Source organism: Erpetoichthys calabaricus, chromosome 5 (genome assembly GCF_900747795.2).
Source record: "Erpetoichthys calabaricus chromosome 5, fErpCal1.3, whole genome shotgun sequence".
Lineage (NCBI taxonomy): Eukaryota > Metazoa > Chordata > Cladistia > Polypteriformes > Polypteridae > Erpetoichthys > Erpetoichthys calabaricus.
The window spans coordinates 185933301-185956861 of record NC_041398.2 but is presented as its reverse complement, the minus strand read 5'-3'; the positions used below and the strand labels follow the sequence as shown (position 1 = coordinate 185956861).

Sequence of the window (23561 nt, the reverse complement as noted above, 5' to 3'; positions counted from 1 at the left end):
TTCTAGTCTCAAGATATTACTTGTGCATATAAAATCTTGCTTGCACAAGATTAAAAAGACAAGGTTTTTTGACACATAAGATAGCTTAAGAGGAGCAGAAAAGCAATTATTTCAACATGCTTCTTTAAATTTGAAAATGGACTCTAGAAAGCAAACATTTCATAAAGGGTTGTTTTCAAATACAACCACGAGGAAAAGGCACATTTAGCTTCCATGTCTCAATAGTGACAGGAAGCATGGGAACTACCTACCAAATGAACAGTGAAAGGCATGCTAGAGCATTTTTATTTTTTGAATGATATACACAATTTATATGCTGTGTCTGAGCAACACTAAACTATAACCATAAGCTGACAACACACTTGACTGGTCTTTGAAATGAATTTATAATAGTTTAGTCTGTATAACGAGTAACAATTACTTGCTAGAAAATGTAATAAAGTAAAATGTTAATCGGCCTAAAAATAAAGTGTGCTAAAAGCAGCCCTAAATAAAATTTACTCTAGTGGACTTTGTTTGTGGTGCGCAGTGCTTGCCTAAGGTAAGCTCGCTTCTGTATCATCTGCAACTTCATAGGGAAAAGCATTACTCTTTCTGGCACAAGTTTAGAAGGTGATGCTCCAGTCTTGAAATAATGGCAACGTCTCATCCTTTTCAGACTACTAGCACAAAGCTTTGGTTTGGCAGACTGGATATTAGTTTTGTGGTCCATAGAGTAGATACTGCCAGTTTCAGCTTTCCAAAGAGAGAAGGGGTACTATTTGTTTAGTTTCAGAGAGCAGGTTTCAGAGAGCGGTCATTTTGGAGAAGGTGTTCAGGAGTGAGCCTGGACAGAGTGCCCTAGGGAATCGTCCGGAGATTCCTCAGGGGTCCCTTGATTAAGCCTCCGGAGAGAGCCAGAGAGAATCTTAAGAATGGTACAGCAAGTTTTAAGGAAATGCAGAACTTCTCCTGAGGATTAAAGACACTTCCAGTTTCAAAAATCAGTGTCTCCTCAAAAGTGAGTTCATCTGTCAATCAGAGTTGTCATTTATTGATTTACTGCTCTTTGATCTTGCTTGAGTCCATTTCACACCGTCTGGCTCAAGGAGTCTGCAAAGGGGCCTCTGTAAAGATGTCAGTTCAAGTCTGATTTACACTTTTGTTATGAGATGAAGTACAAGGAGATCCTGGTAAAAGTTGGAATTTAGTCACTTAGTTTGGAATGTAAGTGGGGGAGACATGGCTGGATGTCTGCCACTTTAACAGTTATGGTGTAAAACAGCAGACTAGCAGAATGGGCAATGCCCACTTTGTCCTACATCACCAGGGTAAAAACCCTCAGGAAGAAGTCATAAAATGCAAACATAAATGTATAAACTGGTAATGGCAGACATATAGGGTTTCGTTGGTCAAATGCTGTCATATTGAACAAGATGATTTATGGAAGGCAGGATCCACAGCAACACAGTAAAAAAGTGAGATACTGCATACAGTGGTACCTCTGGTCACGACCGTAATTCATTCCAAAACTCTGGATGTGACCCGATTTTGTCTCAACCAGAACGTAATTTCCCCATAAGATCGTATGTAAATACAATTAATCCGTTCCAGACCGTATGAACTGTATGTAAATATATATTTTTTTAAGCACAAATATTATACCATAGAATGCATAGTGTAATAGTAAACTAAATGTAAAAACATTGAACAACACTGAGAAAACCTTGAACAACAAATGAAACTGACATTAAGAGTTCGCGCTAGACCTTTACAAACCGCTTGCTGTAAACACTTTTTTTTTTTTTTTTTTTTTAAATAATGAGTTTTAAACACGGGGGAAAAAAAAAATTAAATGCCATTTCTCTTGCAAAACTTTTCAAACCATCCTCTACTGGCTTTAAATTCCTCACCTTCTCCAATCGAAGGATTTTTTTTCAGCAAACTGCCATGAATCTTCCTTCGCATATGATTGGCTCGCTTACGCTATCCCCTGCAAGTTACTTCTCGTTCAACCCTACTAGCAACAGTTTTTCCACCTCTTCCAGCACTTGAGGCCTCTGCCTGGTAAACATTGTAACTCCTTTTGCAACATCAACTGCTTTGTTAGGCCCTGTATACGTAAACAAAAAATGGGAAACGGAGAATGGCAAATCATTGGTGCATACGAATGCGCATAGGGAAACTGTCCGCCAGTGCTTTTGTTTGCCACCAGAGCGTGTGGTCATGAACAGATGCAAAGTTTCGGCAAACTTTTTGATCGTAACCCAATTTGTACGTGTTCAGAAATGTTCGTGACCAGAGGTTCTACTATATTTTCTTGCTGAATGAGCAGTTTCTGTGCACTGCAAGTCTTAATTTTGGCATCCTCATAAATATTGCTATTTGTGACACTCTTCAAGCCAAAAGTAACACTGTGCTAAGTAGTCTGTATAACTTAGCATGTTTATAGCAAATGTGAATGCTTACGCTACTGGGGACATCAATTTAGCAATTGCCAGCATGTATGGGTTGGCGACATCACTTCCTCAACACAGGTGTGTCCCAGGGAAACACATTGCCTTGGAAAAGCAAAGTACAATATGAAAGGACTCAGCCATGCTAAATAGTCAGTCTTGTGCCCACCACCCTCCTTCAGTAAGCACTTGCACAACTACACAACAGTAAAGTTGAACTTGAACTAAAAAACTGTTTTGATGGCCTGTATTCTCCTTAACCTATAAATGTTTTAAAAATGTTCTTAAATTCTATACTTCTGTTCTCTCAAGCAAACTTATCTAACTTATTATGACTTATTCCAAGTCAAAGCTTAATATTCTTCATGAACAAGGCAAATGTATGATTGGCCACTACCTATATGAATTAAAAAATGCTGAATTTGTATGTTTTAAATATAAACACGTCTAGGAATTATTTTAAAATTAAATATTTATGAGTTCAGTGTTCTCCCTAGCGTCATTTAGCCGGGCGCTCCACCTGGCTAATTTAGTTGAGCGCCCGGCTGTCACCTCCGCAGATCTACAGGCACAGGCAGATGTACTGATCTGCAGAGATGGCAAGGGACGAGCGGGAGGGTGGGCAAATATTTTAGAAGCAGGATCACAAGTGGCGAGGGGAGAGGTTCGGGGCAGGATGTTGCCAATCACTCGATGCAAGCGAAAAGTATGGGGAGGTGGGCTTTCAAGAGGGGGCTGTACATGGTAATAGCAGGGGCGGAGCAGCTTAATACAGTAGCAAGGAGTATGGAGAGGTGGGCGGGCATGAGGGGGCTGTACATGCTAATAGCGGGAGTGGAGCAGCAGTTCACAAGCAAAGAGGATGTGGAGGTGGGCGGGCGAGATGATGACTGAAAAAAAAAAACAAAAAAAAAAACAAAAAAAAAAAAACACTAGTGGAACCAGCCTGTCAAATATCAGGAAAACGGCGTCAGGCAGTGACGTCTCTGTTCTCAGTGTCAGTGCAGTCTGTGTAGTGCTGCTAAGCGTACAGCTGCGCTCTTCTTGTTTAGTACATAGCAAACCAATATATATAGTTGCTTAAGCATTAGGTGTGTTCGGTGTGCAAAAATCCTTGTAGCACTCACTGTGGTTCCTGTTAAAGTGACTCCCTCTGCCGTTTTTATATTTGCTCATACTGAGGGTTTTGTTAAAGTGACCCCATCTGCCATTCTTGTATTTGCTCATATTTGGACCTGCGTCCATATTGCAAAATGTGTGCAGAAACCCTTGCAGCACACAGTGTCCTGAGCAAGTTTTGTCACTGAATTGCTGAGGGTTTTGTTAAAGTGACCCATTTGCCATTCCTTTTTTTGTTCATATCTTGCCCTGCCGTAGTGCAAGTGTGCATTGAATATCCAACAGGCTCCCACTTTCCCACTCAAAAGTCTTATTTATTCATAGGTACTTTTAATTTTTTTCAAACGTTTTACCAACATGAGTAAAAAAAGTGTTCAGAAAACAACACTGCTCAGTTATGTCAGAAAACAGATGCCACAAACTAATGAAGGTGTGGTGTCAAATCCTGATGTAGCAATTTCATTGCAGAGGCTGGTCCATCAGGGGAAATCTCTTCAGTACACACGATGCCAATTGATAAATCTAAGCACCGCTTATCCGGCATAAACAAACAATGGTTTAAAGATTGTGATTGGCTAATGGTCAAAGAAAATGGTATGTGGTGCTCATTGTGCATGAAATATTCAAACAAACATCCCCCAAGGAGGGAGTTACCTTGGGTAAACGTGCCATGCACAAGAATTTGAAAAGAAAGCTTGCTGGACCATGAAAAAAGTAAAATGCACATTGAGTCTTCTACTGATCTTTTAGGAAAGCGTGTACTAGAGCAAACTGGAATCGGTCAAATTGAAGATCTGTATCTGTGTTAAATAACTTACAGAGAGATGCCTTTATGGGAGCTTTAAGATCCATGCATTGGTTGGCAAAAAATGAGTTATCACATACAACATTGTTTGAAAAGCTGTTGGAACACTAAATAAATGGGATGTTCCTTTTTACAACATCTCAATGTTGGTAAAAATGCACATTACACCTCTGAAAGAATAATGCAAAAGCTGCTGGATGTCTTAGCATCAGAAATAAAGTCTAACATACTGAAAAATATACATGCTGAAAATTTTTTCAGTATTCTGTGTGATGAAACCACAGACATCTCACTTGTAAAACAATTAATTATTTACATTAAATAAGTTTGCCAGGTCACTAAAGAGGTCAGAATTAGTTTTGTATCAACCCGCAATATGATTGATGGCAAAGACTATAACTAACACACTGAGTGAGACCATGGACACTCTTAGGCTTGAAAACAGCTAATCTGGTTGGACTAGGGTGAGATGGAGTGGCTGTTATGATTGGGAAACAGAAAGGTGTGGTAAAACTACTTAAAGATAACATATCTGGACTCTTGGTCAACTGCCACTGTGTAAACCACCGATTGGCCCTTTCAAGTGCCCAAGCAGCAGCTGCTGTACCTTATTTAACAAAACTGAACGATATCTTAAGGCAGCTGTTCTATTTCTTCCAAAATTCTTCAGTTAGAATGGCTGGTTTAACGGAAATTCAAAATATTCTGAACATTCCCCAGATTAAGGTGAAAATGGCCAGTGGCACTAGGTGGCTGTCTCATGACTTTGCAGTACAGTCACTACGACTGTGTATGATGAGTGTGTATGATAGCTGAGCTGGAAAGAGAGGCCACTGAGCAAAATGACACCACAGCTGAAGGATAAGCAGATGTATTAAAATGTACAATTTTGTTTCCTCTCTGATGATGGTTTCAGATGATTTACCTTTGTTGTCCAACTTATCTAAGGCTTGGCAAAGGCAAGATGTCAATCTTACCAAAACTAAGCCAATTTTGCTCACCACAAAATTGTCCATCATGGAGTAGAAAGACACTCCTGGAAGATATTTTCAAAGTCTTCATCATTGTCTGGCAGAAGAATGGTTAGATCTCCGCATCGTTTATATACAAAGTGATGTAATGTCATTCACAACTGCAATATATGATAAATACCTAGAGACAGTTGTCAAGCACCTAGATGCAAGATCCCGACATGCCAATTATTTCCAGCTTTTCAAAAGTTTTCAATGCAGAAACTCACAGAAACTGGAGATAGCGGGTGACATCATTCATTCCGCTGTTGCTAAATTACAAACACAGCACCCTGAGGCGCTTGTGATAATCGCTGGAGATTTTAACCATGCGACGCTGGAAATAGGACTATTGACCTACTGTATGCAAACGTTAAAGACGCATACTGCGCCACCCCGCTGCCTGCGCTTGGGAAAGCAGATCATAACCTGGTTCTGCTTCAGCCTCACTACAAACCAAGAGTGAGGGAGCTACCTACAACCACATGCTCATTCAGGAAGTGGTCCCCTGAGGCAGAGCAAGGAACTATGGACTGGGATATCCTGCAGGGATCATATAGGGAAAACATTGAGGAGGTTGTTGACTGCACTACTGAGTACATCAACTTCTGCATGGACATTGTAGTTCCAGTAAGAACAGTACGCTGCTATGCTATCAACAAGCCATGGATTACAAGTGACATCAAGGGCCTTTTGAACCAGAAGAAAAGGGCTTTTAAAGGCAGTGATCAGCATGAGCTCAAGCACGTGAGAAGGAACTCCGAGTCCAGCTCAGGGCGGCGAAAGAGCAGTACAGGAAAAAGCTGGCTGCAGCTCAAAGTGGGGTGCCACCATCGAGGTGGAGAGAGCAAACCAGATGAACAACTTCTTTAACAGGTTTGACCATCCTAACCCACTCATACCTCTGAGTACTTCACCCTCCACCCATCCTTCTGCTGATACCAGCATAGGAGAGAGTTTCCCCCCACCCACAATTACAGCAGCCCAGGTAAGCAGAGAGCTGAGGAGACTTCGTGCCAGCAAAGCAGCAGGTCCAGATGGAGTATCGCCCCGACTGCTGAAGGCCTGTGCGTTGGAGCTGGGGAGTCCTCTACAGTGCATCTTCAACCTGAGCCTGGAACAGGGGAGAGTCCCCAGGCTTTGGAAAACATCTTGCATCACCCCAGTCCCAAAGGTATCACGTCCTAGTGAGCTAAATGACTTCCGGCCTGTTGCTCTGACGTCGCATGTGATGAAAACCATGGTGTGGCTGCTGCTTCACCACCTGAGGCCAAAGGTCTACCATGCCCTCGACCCTCTGCAGTTTGCATACCAGGAGAAGGTGGGAGCGGAGGATGCCATCATCTACATGCTACACCGATCCCTCTCCCATTTGGACAGAGGCAGTGGAGCTGTAAGAATTATGTTTCTAGACTTCTCTAGCGCCTTCAACACCATCCAAGCTCTGCTCCTTAGGGACAAGATGACAGACATGGGAGTAGATTCATACCTGGTGGCATGGATCATCGACTGTCTTACAGACAGACCTCAGTATGTGCGTCTCGGGAACTGCAGGTCTGATATTGTGGTCAGCAACACAGGAGTGCTGCAGGGGACTGTACTTTCTCCGGTCCTGTTCAGCCTATATACATCGGAATTCCAATAGAACTCTGAGTCCTGCCACGTGCAAAAGTTCGCTGATGACACTGCTATCATGGGGTGCATCAGGAGTGGGCAGGAGGAGGAGTATAAGAAACTAATCAAGGACTTTGTTAAATGGTGCGACTCAAACCACCTACACCTGAACACCAGCAAAACCAAGGAGCTGGTGGTGTATTTTAGGAGGCCCAGGCCCCTCCTGGACCCCGTGATTATCAGAGGTGACTGTGTGCAGACCTATAAATACCTGGGAGTGCAGCTGGATGATAAATTGGACTGGACTGCCAATACTGATGCTCTGTGCAAGAGAGGACAGAGCCGACTATATACTTCCTTAGAAGGCTGGCGTCCTTCAACAGCTGCAATAAGATGCTGCAGATGTTCTATCAGATGGTTGTGGCGAGTGCCCTCTTCTCGGCGGTTTTGTGCTAGGAAGGCAGCATAAAGAAGGATGCCTCACGCCTGGACAAACTGGTGAGGAAGGCAAGCTCTATTGTAGGCATGGAGCTGGACAGTTTGACATCCATGACAGAGCAACGGGTGCTGAGCAGGCACCTGTCAATCATGGAGAATCCAATGCATCCACTAAACAGTATCATCTCCAGACAGAAGAGCAGCTTCGGCGAGAAACTGCTGTCACTGCCCTGCTCCACTGACACCCACACTTTACAACTCTTCAATTCCACCCGGGGTGGGGGGGGGGGGGGTAAACGTTAACATTATACAAAGTTATTGTCTGTTATACCTGTATTTTTTATCACTCTTTAACTTATTGTTTTTTTTATCAGTATGCTGCTGCTGGAGTATGTGAATTTCCCCTAGGGATTAAAAAAGTATCTATCTATCTAGCTCACGATTCAAGTGAGTCTGCTGAAATTCTTTTCGATCATTAATCCATTTTAAAATATTAAAGTAGCAGGCAAAAATGGACAGTTGCGTCAAAAATGATCAGAAGTCAATCATACAAAGACTTCAGTCCAAAACAGATTTTACTAAAAATGGCAACGACATCGGGGCTCAAAGAGTTGTTTCCAAATTTAGCCAAATTGGCTCAAGTTGGGCTAGTGATCCCAGTGAGCACAGCTGAATGTGAAAGGGGGGTTTTCTGCCCTTAAAAGGATCAAGACACGTTTGAGAAATCGCATGAATCAAAGCACGCAAAATAATTTCATGCTGATCTCCTTAGAGGGCCCAGATCCTGAGATTATGGGAAAGCTGCAGACAACTGGGCCTCTAGGAAGAAAAGAAAAATATTTAAATGAAGACACCTTCTGCATATGCAAGTTGGCTTTGAAGAATATTTTTTAATATTTCTTCATTAGGTTTCCCATACTGTTTTTTTCATTGTTTTCACTTTTCTTCCCGAAAGCGACAATACTTGTGCCTCTTGGTTTATGTCGTAACAATTGTTATTTAAAATTTTTGTTAGTGTTGCAGGATCCTGAATTGGATACTTCTTAAATTTAATAAAAATATTCTGGCACAAGGGTCAAACCTTAAAAAAAGGAAGTCATATTAAGCATTGGAAAATAATTAATAATAATTAACTAATAAAAATAGTGCACATTTAAATTTTCCCCTCCACCAAATTTCCCCGTCCTGCCCCACCCAGCTACTTTTTCATGCCACCAGGCTGGAAAAAATTTCTGGGGAGAACACTGGAGTTAAAACTATTCACTTTGATTACAATAATGCTTCATAGTCTATTTGTATTTAAAATACAAAACATTTTTTTTTAATTTGCAATATAATTGAACCTTTTTTTTTTAAAAAAAAAAAGAGGAAAGAAAAACTTACCTATGTCAAACAAAAAAAAACTTAATAAAAACGGAATAGTTTAAGGTTAAAAGCTTTAAAATACTTAGTACATATGACTTTGTGTAAAGGTAATCATATAATATTATTAGCTTACTTGTGTGTGTTCAAATGATCATTTTGGGGCAAGGTGAGAATATGTTCATTTCTAGGATTCAATACTCTATCCAAATGAACTGGTGAATGGGGTCCTTCTGTTTCTGGTGCATCATGGGTTACATAAGTTGTTGCAGAAATTTCCTCTTCCAGCTGTGCCCAACTTAATGAATTTTGTTTATCTACAAAAAACAAACATAAAAACATGGCTCATTTTGTTTACTGCGTAAAGTTGGTGAACCCATACATGCTGAGGAAGGATCCCACAGTTGCATTCTTGATTACTACATTATAGGCTCAACTTTAGTTTGTGCAGTATCAACCAGTTTAACTTCTATTCAGTCCTAACTTATACAAGGACAAAAACCAACAGATAGGATAACAGTATTATAATATTACACAAGGAATCTTACTGGGTTCTGTAGAAGAAAAAAAAGAAAGCTTTAGAAGGCTTGTTCAAAAAGAAATAGGTTTTTCATTTGGAATACTCCGGTCTTAAATCAGATGTAAATCAGTGATTGTACTTTTAACAATGAAAAGAGTAATTTGAAAATTACTATCATATATGGTTGAAATGCACTGCTCATTTTCATATTTTGGGGTTTTAATGTGTTGTCTTACTTTCTCTAAAAAAATGTGTATTTGCATACAACTGAAAGTGGACCTTGCAACATGAAAATGACAGTAAATCAACAAAGTAATGGCTGAAAAGAAAGAAATAGAAGGTTTTAGAGTGTCTAAGTCAAATAATGGATCTGAAACCCATTAACGTGTTGTAGGATTGTCATTTTTAACTAAGTTTATTTCAAGAAAGTACAACTCAAGTAAACATTTCTTGAACTTAGTTCATAAATATCACAAATTACTTTAAAACCAACCTTGAAAGAACATCATAGAAGCTTAAAAAATAAAAACACAGATAAAGCTAAACCTAACGTAAGATTTCAAAACCCTCCAAAGAGAAAGAGAGAGGAGGCAAAAATAATGCAAAAACTTCCACAACCCCATGAACATTTGAGCTAAAAAAAAAAAAAAAAAAAAATTGTGTCTTGCAATTTTTTTTTTTCTAAAGTTTTGGACAGATCCTTCAAGAGCGAATTCAAGTTTTTCTAATGTCTATGTAAAATGTCAGTTACTCACTGAACTATAAAAGGGAAGTTGGAATTCTTCCAGTTAAGCAGAGAAAATCTACATGTTAGTAGTGTGGTATAGGCTATTATAATCAACTTGTCATTATCAACTTTTGAGGACATCTGGGAGTACAACAAATATAGCTGTTAACAGGTTAAGAGTGAAGATGACACCAAGGCTGTTTGATAAATAGATTTTTGTCCAGAATGATGCTGATTTAGTGCACTCCTAAAACATATGGCCTAGTGATTCTGGAGGTAAATGGCAATGCTTGCAAGTTGGATCTTTCCCTGGATACATTATGAAAAGTTTCAAATGAGATTAAGTGGGATCTATGAAAGATTTTAAGTGGAATTAACAAGTGCTTAAGATATATACAGCTAGAACGTACTCCATGTATGGCTGACTTCCACCACCATTCCCCAGAATTGTTAAAAGAGTAGAAATTATTTTAAATGTTTTTGACAATGAAAATTATCAACCTACAAAGGGTTGAATTCAAACACCCCGAAAATCAAAGAGAAAAAATGATGCGACAGGCTAGTTTGTTTTGCTGAAATTTCATTGCAGCAACTCCAAATCGTACTCAGTAGTTCGTATGGCCCCCACGTGCTTGTATGCATGCCTGACAACTTTGGGGTGAGACGATGGATGGTGTCCAGGGGGATCTTCTCCCAGATCTGGACCAGGGCATCACTGAGCTCCTGGACAGTCAGAGGTGCAACCTGGTGGCGTCAGATGGACCGAAACATTACTGTCCCAAAGATGTTCTATTGGATTTAGGTCAGGTGAGCAAGGGGGGCAGTCAATGGTATCAATTCCTTCATCATCCAGAACTACCTGCATACTCTCGTCACATTAGGCCGGGCATTGTCGTGCACCAGGAGGAACCCAGGACCCACTGCACCAGCGTAGGGTCTGACAATGGGTCCAAAGATTTCATCCCGATACCTGATGGCAGTCAAGGTGCAGTTGACTAGCCTGTAGAGGTGTGTGTATCACTCCATGGATATGCCTCCCCAGACCATCACTGACCCACCACCAAACCAGTCATGTGGAACAATGTTACAGGCAGCATAACGTTCTCCACGGCTTCTCCAGACCCTTTCATGTCTGTCACATGTGCTCAAGGTGAACCTGCTCTCATCTGTGAAAAGCACAGGGCACCAGTGGTGGACATGCCAATTCTGGCATTCTATGGCAAATGCCTATCGAGCTCCACGGAGCCGGGCAGTGAGCACAGGGTCCACTAGAGGACGTTGGGCCATCAGCCACCCTCATGAAGTCTGTTTCTGATTGTTTGGTCAAAGACATTCACACCAGTGGCCTGCTGGAGGTCATTTTGTAGAGTTCTAGCTGTGCTCATCCTGTTCCTCCTTGCCCAAAGGAGTAGATACCGGTCATGCTGGTTGGTTAAGGACATTCTATGGCCCTGTCCAGCTGTCCTAGAGTAACTGCCGGTCTCCTGGAATCTCCTCCATGCCCTTGAGACTGTGCTGGGAAACACAGAAAACCTTCTGGTGATGGCATGAATTGATGTGCCATCCTGGAGAAGTTTAACTACCTCTGCGACCTCTGTAGGGTCCAGGTACCGCATCATGCTACCAGTAGTGACACTGACAGCACCCAAATGCAAAACTAGTGAAAAAAACAGTCATAAAAGATGAGGAGGGAAAAATGTCAGTGGCCTCCACCTGTTAACACTAGAATTATTAGAGCCTACGAAAAAACCCGTAGATCCGTCCCACCTTAAATCACTTCTTAAATCCGTCCGCGCCTCTCCACCAGCGTCCTTTGTCCTTTAAATGTGCAGATAAAGACAAGCTGCAAACAGCAGACTATTCCATCTCCCCACCGACTTAGAACGTGCACGAACTTCTCCCAGCTCATGCCTTGATTGATTATCTGGGAGTAAGGTGGAGTTTTATAGTGGAAATAACAGATCGTTATTTGGAACACACGCATTTCATGTGTATTCCGTTTTCTACAGTAATCAGTGTAAACACATTTTTAAAACAGAAACGTTTTTCATATTCCAGTAGTAAATGACAAAATGTAGGCATAAACTATATAAATGTATGAAGCCTGAAGTCCAAATATCAAAGAAACACTTTCACGAAAGGTACAAATATGACAGAACAAGTGTGCTTTTATTCAAAAATACAAACAAAAAAAAAAAAAGCCGCCTTAGTGTGCGACATTGGCATGCATTTACTACGACGGGCCCATGGCGCAACAGTATCAGTTGCTGACTGGGAATCAAAAGGTCACGAGTTCGATCCTGCTCGATTCCCTTTTGAGAAGTGAACTGCTGTTATTTTTACTATTTTAGAATAAAAAGATACATTTGATTTCAGTCTGTAACAGCCGGTGTAATTTATGATATTTGTAAAGGTTAGCTTTGTTTTTGTTTAGTCACTTTTCTCTCAATCGCATTCAGGATCCTTCCCTACCCCATCTGACACTGCTGTTTTCACATAAAGAGGTGCTATAGCTCACCCAAGGAGCGCCTTTCCTACATTTACGACATGTGTACTTGTGTTGCAGTGTACACACCTCTCTGTGCTATGGTTCCTATTACATTGAACAAGCACCTGTAATTTGCAGCTTTATTCATTATCTCAAAACAAATATATGTGACATTTTGAAGAAATCATTTTATGATGCGAATAGTACCAATCAGAAAACATTGTCGATGTAATATTTTGAAGAAATCATTTTATGACGCGAATAGTACCAATCAGAAAACATTGTCGATGTAATATTATTTGAAAACAAACAGCATCAGATTGGGTGTGATTTATACTGGCGCTGTTACAGAGTCAGATCAGAAGCTGAATAAGCTCCTGTTCTGACTCTAAGTAAAAAAGTAATCAACAGAAATAACCACGATCGACATTTTAAACTTAATGATTTACAGTGCATACCAATTTATAAATTTTATGTCCGTTTGAGGCTACACAGGAAAAAAAAAAAAAAAAAAAACTTCCTCCCCAGCGGGGAATCGAACTCGGGTCTCTACAGCGCGGCAGGTCTGCCGTGTTCTGAGTCAGCAAATCTCAGCATTACGCCATGGAAGGTGTTAAACACTTTCACAAAAAGTTCAAGGATGTATTTGATGTTTGGCTGTCAGGCTTCACACATTCTATAGTTTATGCCTACATTTTGTAACATGTATTACTAAAATATGAAAAAGTTTCTGTTTTAACAATGTGTTTACACAGATCCTACTTTGGTGTAAGTTTTATACCAACCAGTAGTTCTCAGTGTTTTAAACAAAAAAAAAACAAAAAACACTAGAATCCATGAAGTCTACGAAAATCTTGTAATCCCAAGCCACCTTAAATTCCTTGCAACTTTCCATTAGCATCTTTTATTTTGTAAATGTGTCAATCAGTACAAGCAGCAAGCAGCCTGCTATCCCATCCCTCCACTGCCGCAGCTCTAGTCGGACAAAAAGTTCTCCCAGCTCAAGTCTGTTTATCTGTGTGTGAGGTGCCTGGAGTTGTACAGGGCAAATAATACAGGTTATCATTATTTGGAATACATGTATTTCATGTGTGTTCCGTGTCTACAATGATCTGTGTAGGATGACAGGAAATGTGAGGCAAGAAATGTTAAACACACGGCTAAAACAAACTTGTTTCATGTTATAGTGCTAATGACAAGATTTTGACATGAAGTGTACTGTATAATGTGTGAAGACTAAAGTCTAAATATCAAATAAATACTTTCACAAAAAGGTACAAGTATAACCAAACAAGTGCGCTTTTATACAAGAATATAATCAAAGGAAAAGAAATCGGGTTAGGGTACGGCACTGATATGACCGCTTGGGTGGTGCAGCGATAAGAACTGCTGACTCATAATCAAGAAGTCAAGGGTTTGATTCTGGGCGCTTCCTAGATTTACCATTTTGAGTAGTGACTACTAGTGAGCTGCTCTTTTTGTTAATATTATAGAATAAAAACATACATTTGATTTGAGCCTGTAACAGCCAGTATAAATGTATGTTACTTGTAAAGGTTAGCATTTTTTTTTTTTTTTTTTTTAAATTCAGTTTTATTCTCTGTCACATACACGCTCCTCCCAATCCGACACTGCCGTTTTCAAATAAAGATGTGCTATAACAGAGGTGAACTCAAATGAGGATTCTACATCAGAGAAAGAGAACAGAAGCCCACCCCCCCCAAGAAAGTCCACTCACACAGAAGAACGATTCAGCTGTACCAGGCGTAAAGGCGAAAGATGGCACCGTCTGAATACACCAACAAGTTGGGCGTCATCCTGTCAGTGAATGTGCCACATGCATGTTCTTCAATGAAACGGCAGGGCTTACAGAGCTCGCCAAGGTATTGTGCAAAGTTCCATTTGTAATTATGTTTGTTGATGGTCTTTACATGAAAAACATTGATATGTTACTTATATAAACTCCACATCGAATGTTGTTTACCAATATTTATTTACTTCTCTTTCTACAGCGTAAAGTCACAAGTAGACTAACGAGTTTCCGGTGTTTGATCGACACAGGCATGCTGACAAAGTACATGTGCAATGCCACTCCATATTTAGGAAAAGATCAGTTATGAAAAGAGTGACAGCAGCCTCCACCTGCAGCTACAGACACTTCAGTACGCGAGCAACTCTCCACACTAGTGTTTAGATCTGGTAGTGCCATGCTAACACTTCAGTATGCGAGCACTGGTACTGAGAATGCAGTCAGAATTTTTTTTTTTTGGCATATACACCATCAGCATGGCAGACAGTGAACTTTTTGTCTGACTCGAGCTGTGAGGAGGGCGATGAGGAGATGGGATACCAGGTTGCTTGCTGCTTGTGCTAGTCGACACATTTGCAAAACAAAGGACGTAATGGAGAGGTGCGAAGGAATTTAAGGTGGCCAGGGACTACAAGATTTTCGTAGGCTTCAGGGATTCTAGTGTTAATAGTCCCCGATTTTGTCTCCAGTTACATTGGTAATTTCTTTTAATTTGTTCCAAACTTCCTGCTTACGGATTTGTTGAGCTAAAATCATGTTAGCTTTCTCTCCATGTTCTTAATAGTGATGTCACAATTGAAAGATTTAAAATTTATTACATTTTCAAGAGATTAAATTCTCATTAAAGAGTCCATCTTTTCCTGTAAAGTGCCTCATTAGGAGAGCTGGTATTCATGATCTATTCAGTAAATCTCACTAATAAACTCTGGTGCCTTATTGGTCTCCAATTTATTTTTATGAGAGAGATATGAAATAATGTGCCCTCATAAAAATGCCTTCAAAGTTTGCCACAGTGTTCTTGGAGAAATCTCAAAGAATGTGTTTGTCTCTAAAAAACAGTCTATTTGTTTGGAGATTAATTCTGTAAAGTTGACATCTACTAATGGCAGGGCGTTAACACGGCAGTTACAAGAACAGCGTGTAGGTCATAATGATTCAACCTCCAAGACAGGATGAAGGTGATTAGAGACAGACAATAGCATCGTGCTCCAAAGATTTTATAGTGGGCAGTAAATTATCAATGAAGAAATACTTTTTTATTTTACAGGTAAAATTCCATTACAACAAATATCTTTACAACAAAGTATTCCTTACAATGAAGTATTTTTATGGTCCCAACAGTTTCCCCATATGACAGAGAATATAGAAATCTTGTTACTATGTAATACATTCAGCACATACTTTCATTACAACAAAGTGCCCAAAAGACCTTGAAATGCCTGAATCAATCATCCACACACCAGTTAGTTCTGTGCTTGCAGCTCAGTTGTGCACAATGATCCCCAAACAGAAACATCGTACATTCTTTCTTTGAACGTTCCTTGGACTGTTTTTTTGCTGTGTTTGTTTTCTGTGGTTTTCAGTGATACCTTTTGCTTATTGCTCATCAACATTTGAAAAACATCAACTAGAATTTAACTCACGGTCACCCTCCTATAGAAATGGCAGACACGAAAAATCGACAATAGTTCACATTAGAAAAAACACTTGAAATTTTTGCGGCTCTCGATTCCGGCAAAAAGAAAAAAAGATGTTGCCAGTGAATTTGTAATTTCGTCATCGACACTGTCGATGGCCGAGCAAAAAAAAAAAAAAAAAAATCTCGGGTTGCAAACCTTGGGCCTCAGCGCAAACGTATGTGACCTGCTGCATTTGAAGACGTTGAAAAAGTAGTTTTTACGTGGTTCAGTGATGCTTGTTCAAAAAACATTCCTATTAATGCACCACTCATTCAAATAAAAGCAAAGTCACTGTTGTGAGATTTTTAAACTGTTTTTGGACCTCCCCCATTGGCATGACACACCGAAGAGCGTCCCAAAGTGCGATCACGATGTCTGTGGAAGACTGTTTATCCGCTGCCATAGCAGCAGCATGCTCACAGCGCAAGTCTGAAAAGATCTCGAATGCTGATGCAAGGAACATTGTAAATGCAGGGAACAGTATTACTTGGCCACTAACCTGGCCACTAAACTAGCCACAACCCTGCCTGACTGCTGTGTCTGTGTGTAGGAGAGTGGTAGATCCCGCTACAATAAATAACCATGCTCTTCCTGTGTCAAGCTGAATAAAGCTGGTTTTACTAAAGTACTGAGACTCAGCCTCTGTGTTTTGGGGTGCAAGACAGGGACTTACACTCATGAGAAGCATATTGTTAAAAAACGCTTCTTTGACTCATCAGCAACTTTAAAACTTACAAACATTCTAACCAATCAGTCCGTTTATAGTGCCAACTATAATAGCGGGGAGAATGTAAATAGTAAGGTGGAAAGATTTAATACTAAAGTGAGGGCTGCTGTTGACATAGTTGCACCTGAAAAGACAGTTAAAAAATCTTCTAGCATTGTTATACCTTGGAAGACCCAAAGAGTGTCAGATTTAAAGAGAACATGCCGTAGAGCTGAGCGTAAATGGAGGAAGACTAAACTAACTATTGACTATGAGATATTAAAAGTTAAAATAACAGAATACAATAACACAGCCCGTCTTGAGAGGCGCTGCTATTTCTCTAAGATTATAAATAACAATGCTAGTAATCCCAGAGTCTTATTTTCGACAATTGATCATCTGTTAAACCCAGGTAACTCAAAGGAATGCCTCCTAAGTACTTCCAGTAAAACCTGTGAGGCTATCGCTGTATTTTTCAATCAAAAAATTAATGATATTAGAAATAACATAGTATATCTCCCCAACACTAAGGATCCCCCGAAACCCCAGTACTCCATAATAAATAAATTAGAGTCTTTCACTAGGATAGATTTACCTGATTTACATAAAATAATTTCTCAAATGAAACCATCCACCTGTGCCCTTGACCCAATACCAACAAATTTTTTCAAAGAAGTATCGGGTGTGCTTATTGATAATGTTCTTGACATAGTAAATTCGTCATTAGATACGGGGGTCTTCCCAGACTGTCTTAAGACTGCGGTAGTTAAACCCCTACTTAAGAAAAATAATCTCGACCCCTCTGCTCTTGAAAATTATAGACCCATTTCTAACCTGCCTTTCTTAAGTAAAATTCTAGAGAAGGCAGTCATTATGCAGTTAAATGAGCACCTCAATAAACATGCTATTCTTGATAAATTTCAGTCAGGTTTTAGAACAAATCACAGCACAGAAACTGCACTCGTTAAAGTAGTAAATGACTTGCGGGTAAATGCAGACAGAGGCCATTTATCTGTTCTCATCCTCTTAGATTTGAGTGCCGCATTTGACACTATTGATCATAATATTCTTAAGAATCGCCTTAGTCAATGGGTGGGCCTCTCTGGCAGTGTCTTAAACTGGTTTTGAATCCTACCTGGCAGGGAGAAAATTCTTTGTTAGTTGTGGTAATTATAACTCAAAGACACATGATATTCTATATGGTGTTCCACAAGGCTCTATCCTGGTTCCGCTGCTCTTCTCCATCTACATGCTTCCATTAGGTCAGATTATCTCGGGACATAACGTGAGCTACCACAGCTATGCTGATGACACACAGCTGTATTTATCAATAGCACCTGATGACCCCAAATCTCTTGATTCGCTAACACAATGTCTAACCTGTATCTCAGAATGGATGAATAGTAACTTTCTCAAATTAAATAAAGAAAAAACCGAAATCTTAGTGATTGGCAATAATGGATACAATGAGGCTATTAGAAATAAACTGGATGCATTAGGATTAAAAGTCAAATCGGAGGTAAAAAGCTTAGGGGTAACCGTTGATTGTAATCTGAATTTTAAATCGCATATTAATAAAATCACTAGGACAGCATTTTTTCACCTAAGGAACATAGCAAAAGTTAGACCTCTTATATCATCGAAAGATGCAGAGAAATTAGTTCATGCGTTTGTCTTTAGTCGGCTAGATTACTGTAATGCACTCCTCTCAGGACTCCCCAAAAAAGACATCAATCGTTTGCAGTTAGTGCAGAATGCAGCTGCTAGAATCCTTACCAGGAAAAGAAAATCCGAACACATTTCTCCAGTTTTGATGTCACTACACTGGTTACCTGTGTCATTCAGAATTGACTTTAAAATTCTGCTTATGGTTTATAAAGCTTTAAATAATCTCGCCCCGTCTTATATATCGGAATGTCTGACACCTTATATTCCAAATCGCAACCTCAGATCCTCAACTGAGTGTCTCCTTAGAATTCCAAGAGCAAAACTTAAAAGAAGTGGTGAGGCGGCCTTCTGCTGTTATGCACCTAAAATCTGGAATAGCCTGCCAGTAGGAATTCGCCAGGCTAATACAGTGGGAGCACTTTAAAAAAACTACTGAAAACACATTACTTTAACATGGCCTTCTCATAACTTCACTGTAATTTAACCCTGACACTCTGTATATCCAATTCATTATAATAACTATTCATTCAAAATTTGTACTAACCCCTACTCTCTCTTCTGTTTCCTTTTCCCGGTGTCCTATTGGTGGTGGCTTGTGCCACCACCATCTACCCAAAGCACCATGATGTTCCAACAATGATGGATGGATTAAAAGCCAGAAGTCTGTATAACCATCAGCATCAAGTGACTCCGTGAGAACCCTAACTACAAAGAGGACTATTTCATTTATGTTAGGTAGAATGCCCAAAGGGGACTGGGCGGTCTTGTGGCCTGGAACCCCTACAGATTTTATTTTTTTCTCCAGCTTTCTGGAGTTTTTTTGTTTTTTCTGTCCACACCTGGCCATCGGACCTTACTCCTTATTATGTTAACTAAGGTTGTCTTATTTTAATTTCTTTTTTGTCTTTTATTCTTCTTTTCTTCATTATGTAAAGCACTTTGAGCTACTTTTTGTATGAAAATGTGCTATATAAATAAATGTTGTTGTTGTTGTTGTTGTTGTACAGTGCAACCACGACCTCTTTGGATTTGCTTCCATGGCGCTCCGCTGCAGCACTGTGAGCCTGTGGTTGCCCTGCCCCGGCAACAGACAAACAATCTTCCACAGATATGCCAATCGTGCTTCAGGACTGACTTCGGCGTTGTCCCGTTAGGTGGGGGGGGGCGGGGGTCCCATAAAGAGTTCAGAAACCTCATAATATGAAGAAGAAAAGTGCTTCAGCCTTTGAATTTGGGCATTACTCACACACTGAAAGTGTATTATCGCAAGGAAATGCTGAAAAAAATTCTCGTCAGCATAACTCATAGACAGGAAGAGATGAAAATTAATGTGACAGAAGCTATTGAAATGATTGCAAATGCCTGGAAGCAAGTTAAAGAAAGCACTAACATGACAAATACAGAATCTCATTACTAAGAAATTCTCATTACAACGAAATTTTTTTTTTTAGGTCCCTGGCACTTCGTTGTAACGGAATTTAACCTGCATTTCAAGAAAATAACATTGCATACAGTCAATCTGAACTTACACAACAAATGACATCATAGACAAATTAGGAAGGTAAGGTCAGGTCAGGTCAGACTGGGGAGGATGCACTGGTAGTGTGTTGCCGCACCCACCATAAAATGAAACAGCTCGGGAATGACCATCTATCTGCCACAGCCAGATGTTACGTGGGCGTTCCCTTCGCCTGGTCCAGCCTCTCGGGTCCTCAACAATGAGGATCCTGTGAACTGGATCTCCATCGGGGAATCATGCCATATGGCCGCAAGTGCGGTAACTGACTCTCTCTTCTCAATGCAGGTAATGTGCCACATTTGGGACTCCGTGAGCAACTGCTCATTTGACAAAGTCAAACAGGCGGTACCCAAGGATTCTCCAAAGAGACAGTACAGAGGGAGTCTAGTCTTCATCTCATGTTACTAGGTACAGTCTATGTCTCGCAACTATATAGCAAAACAGGAAGCACCAGGACTCTAAAGACTTGGACTTTCATCCTTTTGCAAAGATATCAGAGCACCAAACACCCTCATGACCCACCATGGTCTCCCAATTCATCTACTGACTTCATAGGAAGAGCCACCAGAGACATGAATGTCACTGCAGAGGTTAAGTAAACCTCTTCACAAGGTCGACACTCTCTACAGACAGACACACTGCTGATGGCAGTGCCCAAAATGTCATTAAAGGCCTGGATTAGAAAATTAGGAAGAAAAAAAAAAAAAAAAAAAAAAAGCAGGAACAAAAGACAAACCCTAATAAAACAGTATTCTGCCATCACACTGATCTAGTCTATCTGCAGCTATGGCACTTATTCCATGAATCTCCAAGAAGAATACTATTGAGGTATTTAGGCCTGTGAGGTGGGAAAAAAACCATTTTTCTCTTTAGATCAGGCATGTCAAACATGCGGCCCATGGGCTGCATGTGGCCCGTAACAGAAATCTGTGCGGCACACATGACAGATCCTAGTTAGCACTAAACTTGTACAAAATGATTACTATCGTTTGTGATTGAATCATTCTGCATCTTCGGTGTTACTTATTGACTTTTCTTACTTCCGCCTTCTGACAAAAGCGCGTTTTCCCATGGTATTACCGTACCGGAAACGTCATCTGCTAGTATGGTTGCAGCTGCGGCGTCGGCTCCTTTTTACCCTAGGCATGACAAGCCTTGACCAAAGTTAATGAGCCGCAACGTCGCAACTAAAGTGCTAGGCTGCAGCAGCCTGGCACGCTACACTACTGGCTGGGCTGCTGAGACTGGCCACTGGGCAGAACTGACCATCACAAGTAGTAATAGCTTGCATATTTTCACTTTTTTTTTTATCTAGTTTTATGTAATTTTGTGCTAATATTGTAACGAACAGTTAGTGCAGACTACAGCTGAAGATCTGAAGTGGACGCGAGAAGCTGGCGAGTTGTTTATTAACAAATTGTGATTCTGAGTTTGTAAAATTAGTGTAGGTCAGGGGGGCTTTTTGCATATCGGCTTATTTTACAATATACAGTTGTGCTATAAGTTTGTGAACCGTTTAGAATTTTCTATATTTCTGCATAAATATGACCTAAAACATCAGCAGATTTTCAGTAAAGTCCTAAAAGTAGATAAAGAGAAATCAGTTAAACAAATGAGACAAAAATATTATACTTGGTCATTTATTTATTGAGGAAAATGATCGAATATTACATATTTGTGAGTGGCAAAAGTATGTGAACCTCTAGGATTAGCAGTTAGTTTGAAGGTGAAATTAGAGTCAGGTGTTTTCAATCAATATGATGACAATCTGGTGTGAGTGTGTACCCTGTGTTATTTAAAGAACAGGGATCTATCAAAGTCTGCTCTTCACAACACGTTTGTGGAAGTGTATCATGGCATGAACAAAGGAGATTTCTGAGGACCTCAGAAAAAGAGTTGTTGATGCTCATCAGGCTGGAAAAGGTTACAAAACCATCTCTAAAAAGAGTTTGGATTCCACCAATCCGCAGTCAGACAGACTGTGTACAAATGGAGGAAATTCAAGACCATTGTTATCCTCCCCAGGAGTGGTCGACAAAGATCACTCCAAGAGCAAGGCGTGTAATAGTCGGCGAAGTTACAAAGGATCCCAGGGTAACTTCTAAGCAACTGAAGGCCTCTCTCACATTGGCTAATGTTCATGTTCATGAGTCCACCATCAGGAGAACACTGAACAACAATGGTGTGCATGACAGGGTTGCAAGGAGAAAGCCACTGCTCACCAAAAAAAACATCGATACTCGTCTGCAATTTGCTAAAGATCACATGGACAAACCAGAAGGCTATTGGAAGAATGTTTTGTGGACGGATGAGACCAAAATAGAACTTTTTGGTTTAAATGAAAAGCGTTATGTTTGGAGAAAGGGAAACACTGCATTCCAGCATAAGAACCTTATCCCATCTGTGAAACATGGTGGTGGTAGTATCATGGTTTGGGCCTGTTTTGCTGCATCTGGGCCAGGACGACTTGCCTTCATTGATTGAACAATAAATTTTGAATTATATCAGAGAATTCTAAAGGAAAATGTCAGGACATCTGTCCATGAACTGAATCTCAAGAGAAGGTGGGGCATGCAGCAAGACAATGACCCTAAGCACAAAAGTCGTTCTACCAAAGAATGGTTAAAGAAGAATAAAGTTAATGTTTTGGAATGGCCAAGTCAAAGTCCTGACCTTAATCCAATCGAAATGATGTGGAAGGACCTGAAACGAGCAGTTAATGTGAGGAAACCCACCAACATCCCAGAGTTGAAGCTGTTCTGTACGGAGGAATGGGCTAAAATTCCTCCAAACCGGTGTGCAGGACTGATCAACAACAGTTACCGGAAACGTTTAGTTTCAATTATTGCTGCAAAGGGGGGTCACACCAGATACTGAAAGCAAAGGTTCACATACTTTTGCCACTCACAAACATGAGAGTACTGTCTATGTTTGGAAGCACTTACCTTTGCGAGCAATTGTTTTCGTTAATGAAAGCTACCAAAACCCCATATTGCTCAAGACTTACTGTTGAACACCTTTCATCCCTCATAAAAGTTGCAGCTGCACAAGATTTCAAGCCTGATATTGACGAACTGGTTACTAACAAGAGACACCAAGTGTCAGGACAAAAGAAATAGATCTCAGACTGTAAGAATCTTATATAAGGACCTAGCTAAGACTCTAATTATACGCTGTTGTACGCAGATTGTATGCAAATAAATTGCTTTTCTTTAAACTTTAAGTGTTACTTTTTTAAAGTTTTCAGTATTGGAAAGAAAGCTACAGTAACTTTGTATAATAGTATAATAGTATTTGTTACAGTGTGGACCGCTGACGCATGTATGGCAGCTGAAGCGGCCCACCAATGGTAGGGAGTTTGACATGACTGAGGCATTTGACATTCCAGATTAAAAAGTTCAATGGTTGGCCAGAGAAATACTGCTTTTGAGTGTCTGGGAACACTTTGTGATCTTAAGTAAAAGCAGTGTGTTATTTCAGAATTTAACTTTATCACTGATTTCATATTATTACTGCTGGGTAATATGACTAAGGAGCTTACCATTAAGTTGGTACTAGGGCTGGGTGGTATCTTGAAAAGTTTCCAAACATTATACAATATATACAAGAGATAAGACAGCAGATGTGTAATTTGCGAGAAGTTAAGCTGAGGTTATGTTCA

The 23561-nt window shown here is 40.2% G+C and overlaps 1 protein-coding gene across 3 annotated transcripts in view; it reads right to left on the bottom strand.

The window, feature by feature from the left end:
* LOC114642632 (centromere protein C-like) overlaps nt 1-23561 on the bottom strand; it is a 266767-nt gene that overhangs the window by 133890 nt on the left and 109316 nt on the right. For all 3 annotated transcript variants that reach the window (XM_051928078.1, XM_051928079.1, XM_051928080.1), the window contains one exon: nt 8920-9100. In XM_051928078.1, coding sequence (XP_051784038.1) covers nt 8920-9100 — 181 coding nt within the window. The remainder of the gene's footprint in view (nt 1-8919; nt 9101-23561) is intronic.